General features: G+C 34.1%; 1 protein-coding gene across 1 annotated transcript in view; it reads right to left on the bottom strand.

Moving 5' to 3' along the window:
- CNTLN (centlein) overlaps positions 1 to 12,615 on the bottom strand; it is a 337,062-nt gene that overhangs the window by 127,305 nt on the left and 197,142 nt on the right. The window contains exon 12 of the mRNA XM_061199082.1: positions 12,164 to 12,283. Coding sequence (XP_061055065.1) covers positions 12,164 to 12,283 — 120 coding nt within the window. The remainder of the gene's footprint in view (positions 1 to 12,163; positions 12,284 to 12,615) is intronic.

The following is a 12,615-nucleotide window of genomic DNA, read 5'->3' as shown; positions in this document are numbered from 1 at the left end:
CCATAGATCCTAGATGAAAGAACTATTAAAGAATAGATTTTAGGAAGAAAACAAACTCAAAAGCAATGAATGAAACAAAACAGGGAATGATGATGAAAGACGTGTAAATGTGTACATGGAAGTAAGCAAATATTTATTAAGCAAAGCAATCATAATACCTAAGTGAAGGTAGAACTAAAATTCTGAACAACAAAATGATGTTAGGTGAAGGAAAGGATCAGAGTTAAAGCATTTTAAGATCTTTGTATTGTTAAAGGAGAACAGAGGTATACTGGCAAACTTCAGATGGTCAAATAAATGATCCATGTTAAAATTTCAAGAAAAAACATTTAAAGACTGGAAAACACATCAAAAATTTACAAACCAGAAGAGGACAAAAAAAGAAATTAAAAATGTCATCACAATAAAAAATAAAATATACACTAAGAAAAAAGCAATATTAAGGATAAATCTGGTCATTACATGATAGTCAAAGAAATGATTTACCAGGAAGATATAACAGTTCTAAACTTTTATGTACTCAACAAAATAATAAATACAATTCTTATAATAATTCAAATAAAAAGGTATATAAAGTAAAAAAACAAAACAAGTAGTTTACTCCTTGAAAAAATTGATGTTTACAGTTTGATACATATAGTTATATTTTTGTTCAAATAAACATAAATACACACATATAAAGAGTTTATAAATTGGGATCATATATTTGCAACTTAGGTTACAGATTGATGGGAAGGGCACACATACATGCACACATATATACCCATCTACAAAGTGATTAAGTCTAAATTAGGTTTTTGCTTTGTTTTGCTAAGAACATAGAACATAATGTAGCAAGATGGCCCCACGAAGAAAAAGCAGATGTAGCTCATCTCAACTTAGTTTTCCTTGGCTCTCAGATCACTAATCCAGTGGAACACAGGGCTACAGTTGTTAGAAACGTTATTTCATGCTTCTTTAGAGGTATTCTATGCTTACAGTTTGGCTTTTTTTAGGAAGAATTCACACAGTCCCTACATTTACTATGATGCATTTATAAACATTAGGGACCACCTTGTTCTTGAGTCAACCTAGGCACCAACAAACCACATCTTGATGGGTATTGGGAAAGTGGCTGACTTCCAAAGAGTCAGTGCCCAAGCACCCCCATAGAGGGTGGACACTGGCTGTTTACTGACTCTCATTCATTACCCATTTATTGTGGTGTTTCTGATACTCTGTTTGGTATGGGAACCACAATTCAAAATCTACTTCTTACTGGACAAATTATATGAGATGACTGTATTCAGAAGCTGGACAATAGGCTACAAAGAGCCGTGATCCCTGAGAGAAAGGAAATCAACAAAGAGAGCCCTAAGGATAGTCCAGATTTCTGTCAGGAGGCACTTGCCAGATCATGATGTAGGGAGAGGGGGTCTTCACTGAGTTGAAGAAAAAGAGACTGGAGTTTGGGAAAGCTGAAATGTTTGGAATTTGTAAAGCACAGTACTCAGAGAGAAGGAAGCTACAAAGAGAAGGAACTGCAGAAATCTGCATAAGAACTCTTTTGAGTCTGTGGCTGAATATTTTGTTGCACACGCATAGTATGAAACTCACTAAGGCAAGCAGAGAACAACCAGAGCTATAAACAGAACTATTCCCAGAGCTCTTACGGACTGGGAGACATTTGAACTCTGACCAGCTAAAGAGAAGAATCTTGTTGAACACCAGGGGTACTCAACAAAGAACCCAAAAGGGTCATTCTAATGAATAGGGATAAACAAGGCTCTGGTAAAGGATATGCCAAAGATGATGGTACTAGGATGTGGGGCTTTGGGGAGGTGCTTAGGTCATGAGAGTGGGCCCTCATGAATGGGATTAGTACTGAAAGCCCAGAGAGTTCCCTCACCCCTTCTATAGTGTGAGGATAAGACAAGAAGTCTGCAACCTGGAGGAAGACCCTCACCAGCCCATGCTGGCATCCTGGTCTCAGACTTCCAGCCTCCAGAACTGTGAGAAATTAATTTCTGTTGTTTATAAGCTACTCAGTCTGTGGTATTTTGTTATAGTAGACCAAATGGACTAAGATATATGACCTCAAAAAATAAATACCATATGTATGTGGTCTCATATGTATGAAAAACATTTAAGGTATCAACATCAAAAATTAATCTCTGGAGTTAGAAAATAAAACTCAAAAATATACTTGCCATTTACTTCAGTGAAATATCTGTCAATAAATACAAAATGATATTTTTTCTTAGCTAACAATCTTGTTAACTGTTCAGCAAAATACAATGAAAATACAACAAAAATATTATTATATTCTACCAAAAGGCAGAAACAACCCAAATATCTATCAACAGATGAATCGATAAACAACACATGGTATATACATACAGAGTAATATTACTCAGCCTTAAAAAGAAAAGAAATTCTGACACAAGCTACAACATGGAAAACCTTAAAGATATTATCACAAATGAAATAAACCAGACACAAAAAGAAAAATGACTCCACTAATATGAGGTACTTAGAATAGGCAAATTCATAGAGACAGAAAAAAGAAAGAGGTGCTGAGGGAAGGGGGAATGGGGAGTTATTATTTAATTGGTACAGAGTTACAATTTGAGAAGATAAAAAAGTTCTGAAGATGGATGGCAGTGATGGTAGTACAACAATGTGAGTGTATTTAATGGCACTGAACTCTATACCTAAAAATGGTTACAACGGTAAATTTTACGTTTTGTATATTTTACTGCAATAAAAATATATTATATCCCCCATGATTTAGGTTGATTATACAGAAAACAAAAGTCCAAACCATTTCTATATTTTAGCCAGATGGAAGGGAAGGAAAGAGAAAGAAGAGGAAAAAATGGAAAGAACCCACTGCACAGCATGTTAAATGTACTAAATGCCACTGAATTGTATGCTTTAAAATAAAACTAATATGTAATTTGTACATTGTTAATGGTTATCCAAAAATACATTTGTTTTCAAAATATGTCATGATTAGCAGACATTTTTTGGCTAGGAATTTTATTTCCAAATCATGTTAGAGAAATGCAGTTCCTAAAATCTTCATTTCTACATATGGAAAAAAAAAACATTCTTGCTTAGGAAGACAGGGAGTTGCTTTGCAGAAGAAAAAAATAGCTGAAATTTCCTACCATGATATTTTGATTTTAACTCCTCAAGAAATTATTATTGAATTTTATAAAATATTCTGTGAAATTACAACCTACATATATTTAATATTAAACTTAAGAGACAAAAGTACTCCATCCTGGGTTATGCCATTGATCTACAGCTTGTTTACTTTTCATCATTAAAAAGAATGATCAAAAGATCACTGAAATAAAGACTTTAGTTATTATTTAGAGGGTAAAATTCCCTATATCTATAAAATAAACAAGTTTTTAATCACAAATTCTAAACTCCTTTATAATTGACCCCCAACTTTAACTACCTTCATCAACAAGTTCACTACTCAGCATCAACTAGGAAAAACATCAGTAATTCTTTGCAAATATTTTGCATTTCCATACAGAAGTTAGAAATATTTGTGATGTGGAATCATTAAGATTTGGTATGGACTGTTATAAGGAGGTCAGATAGAGGAGCAAATCAATTGTAACCCCCTCGGTTTCTGGTTTGAGCGAACGGACAAATCATAATGCCATTTTCCCTGTTTTATGCCAATACTATCCCCTTATTAAAAGTTCTTATCATAATTTGCTTGTTTTCCCTGCTAAGCTGTGAGATCCTGATAAAAAGGGTGGCATATTATTTCTCCTTGTGTACCTGTGTCTAGCAGAGTGCCTAGCTGCAGCATTTTATACAGAATACAGATTAGTATAAAAAGACCAAAACTACCCCACCTACAGCAAGCTCCTGATTTATTTAGCCAAGGATACAGAAAACATACAGTGAATGACTGCACACCTTCCCTTGACTTCTAGGGTTCCTATCAAAGACAAGCTGGATTGGCTGTATAAAATAAGCTTAATACCCTGTGGCACCTGAGCCCCTTTTATAGTTTTACATCACTACTCAGAAATAATGTACACAAATACTTATATACTAATGTTTTTATTTAGCAGAATGTTAACATGACTTTGTTGGTTCGTAAATCTAACTTAGTGTCAGTAAGGCAACATCCTCAACTAAGTGAAAAAGCTATGAGCCTACAGGCATTTCTGAAAACTTTCCTTGCCTCTTTCTATCTAGCATACCAAAGAGTGGTTTCACCTCATCAGCACACGGCAGCTGCCCCTAGAATAAACCTCGTTAGAGTTTGAAATTAGTACTCTTCAGTACACCACTGCATATTCAGTTCCTAGCTTAGTGCCTAGTTCTAAACTATATTGTTTAAATATTGAATGCATAAATAAATGAAGATATGAATATTTGTTAGATAAATACCGAAGGAACCAGCCAATTTATTAGTTCATATGTTACTAAGTTCTTAGTCTTTTAAGATATCATTATGATATAATAAGTAGATGTATTTTATAAATCTAAATGAATTATTATAGGAACTATATTCCATGCAAATTTCTCAAGCCCTCAGATTTCCATCCTACAGCCCCAGCAAATAACTCTGACCATACTCAGTGGTAAAAACACCTGTAATATAGGTCAGTGGTAGTGTCATTTTTAATTATATTTTAAAACCTGACTTAGAGTTCCCACACAATTTTTTTTTTTTTTATAAATTTATTTATTTATTTTTGGCTGTGTTGGGTCTTCGTTTCTGTGCGAGGGCTTTCTCTAGTTGCGGCAAGCGGGGGCCACTCTTCATCGTGGTGTGCGGACCTCTCACTGTCGCGGCCTCTCTTGTTGCGGAGCACAGGCTCCAGACGCGCAGGCTCAGTAGTTGTGGCTCACGGGTCCAGTTGCTCCGCGGCATGTGGGATCTTCCCAGACCAGGGCTCGAACCTGTGTCCCCTGCATTGGCAGGCAGATTCTCAACCACTGCGCCACCAGGGAAGCCCCACACAATTTTTTTTATTAGGATTTTGAAAAGTTAACTCAACTTTTACGATTGGATTGGATTTACAGTTGCCACAGAATTTTTTATCAGGGTCTTTAAAAATTAACTCAATTTTTAAGATTGGTCTTAGAAGTACTATTCAAATTTGTTTTAAAAGTAGTTTTAGTAGACATCTTCTTTTAATGTTTTCTAGCCTTATATTTTAAAGATAGTTATTACTGTATAAATAGGGATAAATCTTACTCCTTAAACAGTCAGGACTGAGTATTATTAAACTAGATCCTGCTGTATGCCACAAAAATAAGAGTGCCTGGTCTATAGAGAAGCCAGCTGAAACTTCTGGTTGCTGACAGGGGGTAGACATATTTATCCCTATTCTTCCCATTAATTAAATATAAAAACCCTGAACACAATACAGGAGGTCCCTGACTTACAATGGTTTGACAATGACTTTTCAACTTTACAATGGTGCAAAAGCAATATGCATTCAGTAAAAACTGTACTTAGAATTTTGATCTTTTCCTGGGCTAGTGATATGCTGTGCAATACTCCCGCATGATGCTCAGCAGCTGCAGAGAGCCGCAGCTCCCAGCTAGCCATGAAATCATGAAAGTAAACAGCCATTTACAACTTACAACCATTCTGCACCCATACAACCATTTTGTTTTCCACTTGCAGTACACTAGTCAGTAAATTATATGAGATATTTAACCCTTTATTATAAAATAGGCTCTGTGTGAGATGATTTTGCTCAACTGTAGGCAGATGTAAGTGTTCTGACACATTCAAGGTAAGCTAGGCTAAGATATGATGTCAGGTAGGTTAGGTATATTAAATGTATTTTTAACTTATGATATTTTAAACTTATTATGGGTTTATTGGGACAGAACGTCATCAATAGCTGAGAAAGATCTGTACATAAAACAAATACAAGAAGACTCTGAAACGCAAAGAAAAGAAGAAGAATAGGATAGGGACCTTAGGAGTAGAGGAACAGCACTAGAAAAACAACTCACAGTGATAAGTTCCCTGGCTTTCTTCTTTGCTCGTAAATATCTGAAACTAAGTACTGGAGAAACTCATGACCCAGAAATGCCAACAGACACAAACAAAATGTCTCAAGGAAAGTCTGCTCTCTCAAGCCAAAGAACCAGGAAAGGGACAAACTAACAGGACAGAAATTTTATTGACAATAACCACCCCTACTCTAGCCATATGCCACTAGAGGGAGAAAAACAAAAAAACAACCTTGCTGTCTCTAACACTGAAGGCCAAGTGAGAAGCCTGGACTCCCATGCCCATCAAGTGGTAATGAGACACCCCTTCACACCCCCTTCAATGTAATGTCAGCAGGGGTCAAGTTAGGAGCTAAGACTCCCACCCCTTCCAGGCAGTAACAATGTGACCCTCTCCCTCAGGCATGATGTCATCAGAGGTCTGCTAAGTAAAAGATTTAAATAAAATCCAGAGTCTCAAAACATAATACTCCAATTTCCAAGAGACTACTGAAAATCACTTATCGTACCAAGAACAAAGAAAATCTCAACTTGATTGAGAAACCATAACTAAGAAATGCTACCACCAAGGTAACACACAAGTCAGAATTACTTGATAAGGATTTTAGAGTAGCTATGATTAAAATGCTCCAATGAACGGTTATGAATGATCTTGAAAAAAACAGAAAGTCTCAGCAAATAAATAAGAGATATAAAGAAGAATCAAGTGGAAATTTTAGAATTAAGAATCACAATAACCAAAAAACAAAACAAAACAAAAGAACAAAAAAACTTCACTGCATGGGCTAAATAGCAGAGATGATAGACAAAAGAGGAAAGAATCAGTGAACTTGAAGACAGAACAATAAAAATTACCCAATTTGAAAAACAGAGATAAAATAGTCTGAAAAATAAAATGAACAAAGCCTCAGGGACCTGTAGGACAATACTAAAAGATCTAACGTTTATGTCAATTGAGTCCCAGAGTAGAAGAAATAGAATGTGGGGCTGAAAAAAGTATTTGAAAAAATAATGACCAAAATTTCCCAAATTTGACAAAAGGCACATACCTAGAGATTCAAGGAACTTAGAGAATTCCCAGAAGAGTAAACCCAAAGAAATTCATGCCAAGACATGTCATAATCAAACTTTTAAAAAGTAAAGACAAAGGAAAAATTTTTGAAAGCAGTTAGAGAGAATGATGTATTACTTTTAAGGGAGCAATGATTCAAATAACAGTGTATTTATCATCAGAAACCATGGAGGCCAGAAAGAAGTGGTATATCCTTCAAGTGCCAAAGAAAAAAAACTGCCAACCTAGAATTCTCTATCCAGTGAAAATATCCTTTACGAATGAAGGTGAAGTGAAAACATTTTAGATAAAGGAAAACTTAGAGAATTTGTTGCCTACCTTAAAAGAAGGTCTAAAGAGAAGCTCTTCAAACAGAAAGAAAATGATAAAAAAAGAAAACTTGGGAAAAGAAAAAATATATAATAGGCTACCCTTCTTTTGAAGTTTTAAAATAATATTTGACAGCTGAAGCAAAAATTGTAACATCAACTAATAGGTTTCTCTATGTATTTAGAGACAAGAGTTAAGACAACATATTATAAAGGGAGGAGGGTAAAAGCACACAGATAGAAGTAAGGTAGCTACATTCCTGAAGTGGTAAAATGTTGACACCAATAAACTATAATAAGTTATGTGTGTAAAATACTGAGAGCAAACACTAAAAAAAAAAAAACTTATTCAAAGAGATATACTCCAAAACCTTATAAATAAAAACCAATTCTAAAAAAATGTTCAAGTAACACATAGGAAGCGAGGACAAGAGAAACAGAGGAAACAAACAGAAAATATAAATAATAACATAGTAGACTTAGCTGTAACATATCAATAATGCAAGATATAATGTCAGCAAGTAAAAACGTAAATTATTTCTATACACTAGCAATGTACAAGTAGAAACCAAAACTAAAGTTTATAATATCATTTATAATAGCTCCAAAAATTAAATACTTTTGTACAAATCTAACAACAGTATTAGACATACAGAATCTGCATGCTAAAACTACAAAACACTGATAAAAGAAAATCTCAACAAATTAAGTATTCATAGAATAGAGGACTCAACATGGTTAATATGTCAATTCTCTCCAAATTAATCTATAGATTTAGCACAATTCCAGTCAAAATTCCCACAAGATTTTGGTAGTTATAGCTATTTTTAAACCTATTTTTATAGGTAAAACTTTTATGGAAAAGCAAAGCGATGAGAAAAGCCAAAACAATTTGAAAAACAATAAAATTATTTGACTCACACTGAGTTCAAGACTTATTAGAGAGCTACAGAAATCAAGACAGTATGGGGTTCACAAAAGTTTAGGAATTCATATTAATGGAATAAAATAAAGAGTCTTGAAATAGACCTGCAGAAATATAGTCAGCTGATATTTGACAGTTACAAAGGCACTTTATTGGAGAAGGAATAGTCTTTTCAAAAATGATGTTGATACAACTGGGCATATATCTTTGTAAAAAATGAACTTTAACCTATAACCCACACCTTATACAAAAATTAGCTAAAAATGGATCATAGAGCTAAATATAAAACTTTTTAGAAGAAAACATAGGTTAAATACTTGTGACGTCAGGTCAGAAAAATAGTTATTAGATATGACATCAAAGCCATTATCCATAAAAGAAAAAAATTGGTAAGTTGGACTTTATCAAAATTAAAACTTCGTCATGCAAAAGACATTGTTCAGGGAATGAAAAGGCAATCTACAGACTGGGAGAAAATATTTTCAAATCATATATTTGATTAAGTTCTTACATACAGAATATATAAAGAACAAGTATTGTTTAATTAGTTTAATAACCAATCAATCTTTTAAAAATGAGCTAAAGAGTTGAAGAGACACTCGTAAAAGAAGATATAAAGACAGCAAATAAGCACATGAAAAGATCATTACCATTAGCCATTAGGGAAATGCAAATTAATATTACAATGGAATACCGGTAGACACTTATGGGAATGGTCTTAAAAAAAATGGCAACACCAAGTGCTGAAAAGAATGTGGAGCAACTGGTTCATATGAATTCCTGGTAGGAGTAAGAATGGTATAGCCACTCTGGAAAACAGTTTGACAGTTTCTTACAGAGTTATACATACGTTGACCATACACACAGCAGTTCTACTCCTGGGTATCTACCTTAAAGAATTAAAAAGTTATGTTCACACAAAAATCTATGTATAGGACTTCCCTGGCGGTCCAGTGGTTAAGACTCCCTGCTTCCAACACAGGGGCCGCGGGTTCAATCTCTGATCGGGGAACTAGGATCCCATGGGACGCGCGGCACAGCCAAAAAAAAAAAAAAAAACCAAAAATCTATGTATACCAAAAAACTATACATAGTTGCAAAAAACTAGAAAAGACCCAAAAAATTCTTCAGGAGACAGACAAACAAACTGTGGTACATCTATACAATGGAATACCATCTAGCAGAAAAAGGAACGAACTGGACGAACCGACGTGAATGAATCTCAAACGCATTATGCCGAGTGAAAGAAGCCAGTCTCAAAAAGTTACAGCTTATATGATTCCATGCATATAACGTTCTGAAAAAAGGCAAAGCTATAGGAAGGAAGAACAAATCAGTGGTTGCCAGGTGTTAGGGATGGTGGGAGGATGTGACTACAAGCGGGTAGGACAAGGAAATTTTTTGAGATGATGGAACTAGTTTGTATCCTGATTGTGGTAATAGTTACTTGAATCTATTGTGCATGTTATAGATATATGTAATATATCTATAACACTGTATGTGCTACAACTCAAAAAACTGTATGCTAAAATGTACTATATATAAATTTTAAAAAAACAAAAAAATTCTGTCATCAGTAAACACACTTCAATGAATAAAAAGACATGCTTCCATGTTTCCTTTCTTATTGTTTCATCATGATATTTCTAGTTTAATTTTTAACATTATATTTCATTAGAACGTTCCCAAGAAAACTCCCTGAGAGGAAGTTTGTCTGATGTTCTCATTACATTCACCTAGCAGAATGCCTGTCACACAGCAGTAACTCAAACACATTTCTTAACTGAATAAATGTTTCACAAAATAACCCACCCCCCCAAAACATTATTATACGACTTAAAGTTTATATCAATTATTTAGTACTCTTCAAGGTTATCACCTCAAACTTCACTATTATTTAATAAATTAAAACTGATCTGAAAAATAAATATTTTGCAAATGGCTATCACATTAATAAATTTAAATGAACTTCAGGGGGGGAAAATCCACACTTTTAATGACTCTTAGCATCTAATTTACAGAGCTACTTGTAACATACGCGTACTGCTGGGTGAACAGACCAGGGTTCTAACAGTTCCCGAACTTTCTTAAAAAGGCTTTACCATTTTTTCTTTAGTTCTATTTCATTAATGAGCAAAATAAACCTCAAATAAACACCACTTACAACTAACCTCTGCTTGAATTTTTTTTGAATAGATTAGATCTTGCAACTAGTTAATTAGGTTTCGCACCTGTTTTGTCCAAAATTAACTTTTGTATTTGGAGACAAAAAGATCACTAAAGATTATCAGAGAAAGTACAAATACATGCTACACCACAGATAAACCCTATGAAAATATCATGTTAAGTGAAAGAAGCTAGTCACAAAGAACCACATATTATATAACTCCATTTATATGAAATGTCCAGAATAGGTAAATCTATACACACAGAAAGCAGATTAGTGGTTAGCTAAGGGGTGGAGAGCAGTGGAAGAATTAATGGAGGTAACAGGTAAACTGTGTGGGGTTTTTTGGGGGAGTAGGTAATGAAATTGTTCTAAAATTTATTGTGATGATGGGTGCACAACTCTTCGAATATTCTAAAAACCACCAACTTGTTCACTTTATACGGTGAATTACATGGCTTGTGAATTATATCTCAACAAAGCTATCAAAAATTATCAGGGAATATATCTGGGACAAATCTATAAAATCTACAAAAATTTTCATGATAAGAAACTTTATTATCAGCATCAAACATTTAATACTAATAGAACGTAGTATACTTTGAGGTAATTGGAAGTAAACATTTAAATGTATACTGATATGATCATTTCTTCAAAAGTTTATCATTGCATGGAAAAGGTGGCAATCTAAAGCTACATGTGTTATTATATAGTATGTAAAATAAGATTCTAATTCACAGCTATGCAAATTCAATAATATTTAATTACATTATGCCACATGATACTAAATTCTAGTAATCTAAAAGACATCCAGCCTTCAAAAAAATTACATGGTCTGAGTGTAAAAAATTTAACTCTAAATGAAGAAATAGTTAAGTAGCAAGAGGCTAATTGTGTTGGTCTAACTCCTTTTTGTTTAAAAAAAAAAAAAAAGTGTCCTTTCTTTGCCAAGCTGAATATAATAGCTTGTGAATTATAAGATCAAAGAAGCAAACTGTATGTTTTCTAAAATATGAGTATCCTTCATCAAGTTTTATACTTAGGGCAGCTAAAAGACCTATGTGGAGGGATCAGCATTAAGCCCAAAGGACAGGCAGTGCACAGCAAGAAAGAAAGCAATTCCCTTGTGTCTTTTGCAGGTCACCGCCAAGGACCATGTTAGCAGATCCATACCAGACCTTTAACAGGCAGTTCTGCTGCTACCAGTAATTAGCTTGGACAGCTCTAGCTCCAAGAGTAGCAGCAAGGCTACACCATAATGAGCTCAGCTGGGATTAGCAGGACAGGGCAGGGAACCAAGAGAGCTCAGGCATTCTGCATTGCGTATGTATCTAGGAGATCAAACAAGGATGCCTGGCTAGGTTATCCCCTCTCCACCTCATTCCAAAAATGAAGCACGGCAGTGTCTAAAATACAGAGTAATGAAGAGCGACACCTCCAACAGATGAGAGCCACATTAATTAACACAATCCCTAGATCATATTATACAGTTTCAGCTAGAGCTAGCAAATGTGCAACTTGTTATTGCATTATACATATATATATTTTAAAAGCTAATCTTTTTTCTCACTTTTACAGGCAAACCAGATTATTTCATTTTCCAAGTTTTATAAGGAATTTCTCTCATGGCCTTTCAGACACAAAGAATTTCTCTCAAATGTTTATCTAAGTAGACATTGTTAAAAAAAGAAACTCACTTTTGAATCATTAGCTCCTGGTTCTCCCTTTTGAAATAGGCCAGTTCATTCCATACAGCGTCAGAATCTTCTTGTCGAAGTTTTTGGGGATCTGCTCTCTTTATTTTCCTGATTTCCATCCTATTTTTAAAATGAAATTGCTTTCTTACTTAACATGTTCAAAGTGTAATAAAAATTCATTTATACATTCCCTAAAATTTAAAAATATCTATTGACCAAATTTCTAAATCAAGTTCACTATGCAATGAATTTCCTAAAACCTAAGTATGTAGAAATTAAAATCCTATATCATGATTTCCTAAAAAGCTAAACTGCTGCTATGGAAAGCAAACATTTAAGCAGACACGTGATATTCTCAGGTCTATTTCTCTCATTCATTCTACTAGTAATAAAACATACATTGCAGAAATGTCACAGTTTCAAAAAAGGACTATAAGCAATCAACACATCTA

Source organism: Eubalaena glacialis, chromosome 9, assembly GCF_028564815.1.
Source record: "Eubalaena glacialis isolate mEubGla1 chromosome 9, mEubGla1.1.hap2.+ XY, whole genome shotgun sequence".
Classification (NCBI taxonomy): Eukaryota; Metazoa; Chordata; class Mammalia; order Artiodactyla; family Balaenidae; genus Eubalaena; species Eubalaena glacialis.
The sequence above is the reverse complement of the archived record's forward strand: the minus strand, read 5'-3'. Positions and strand labels throughout refer to the sequence as shown.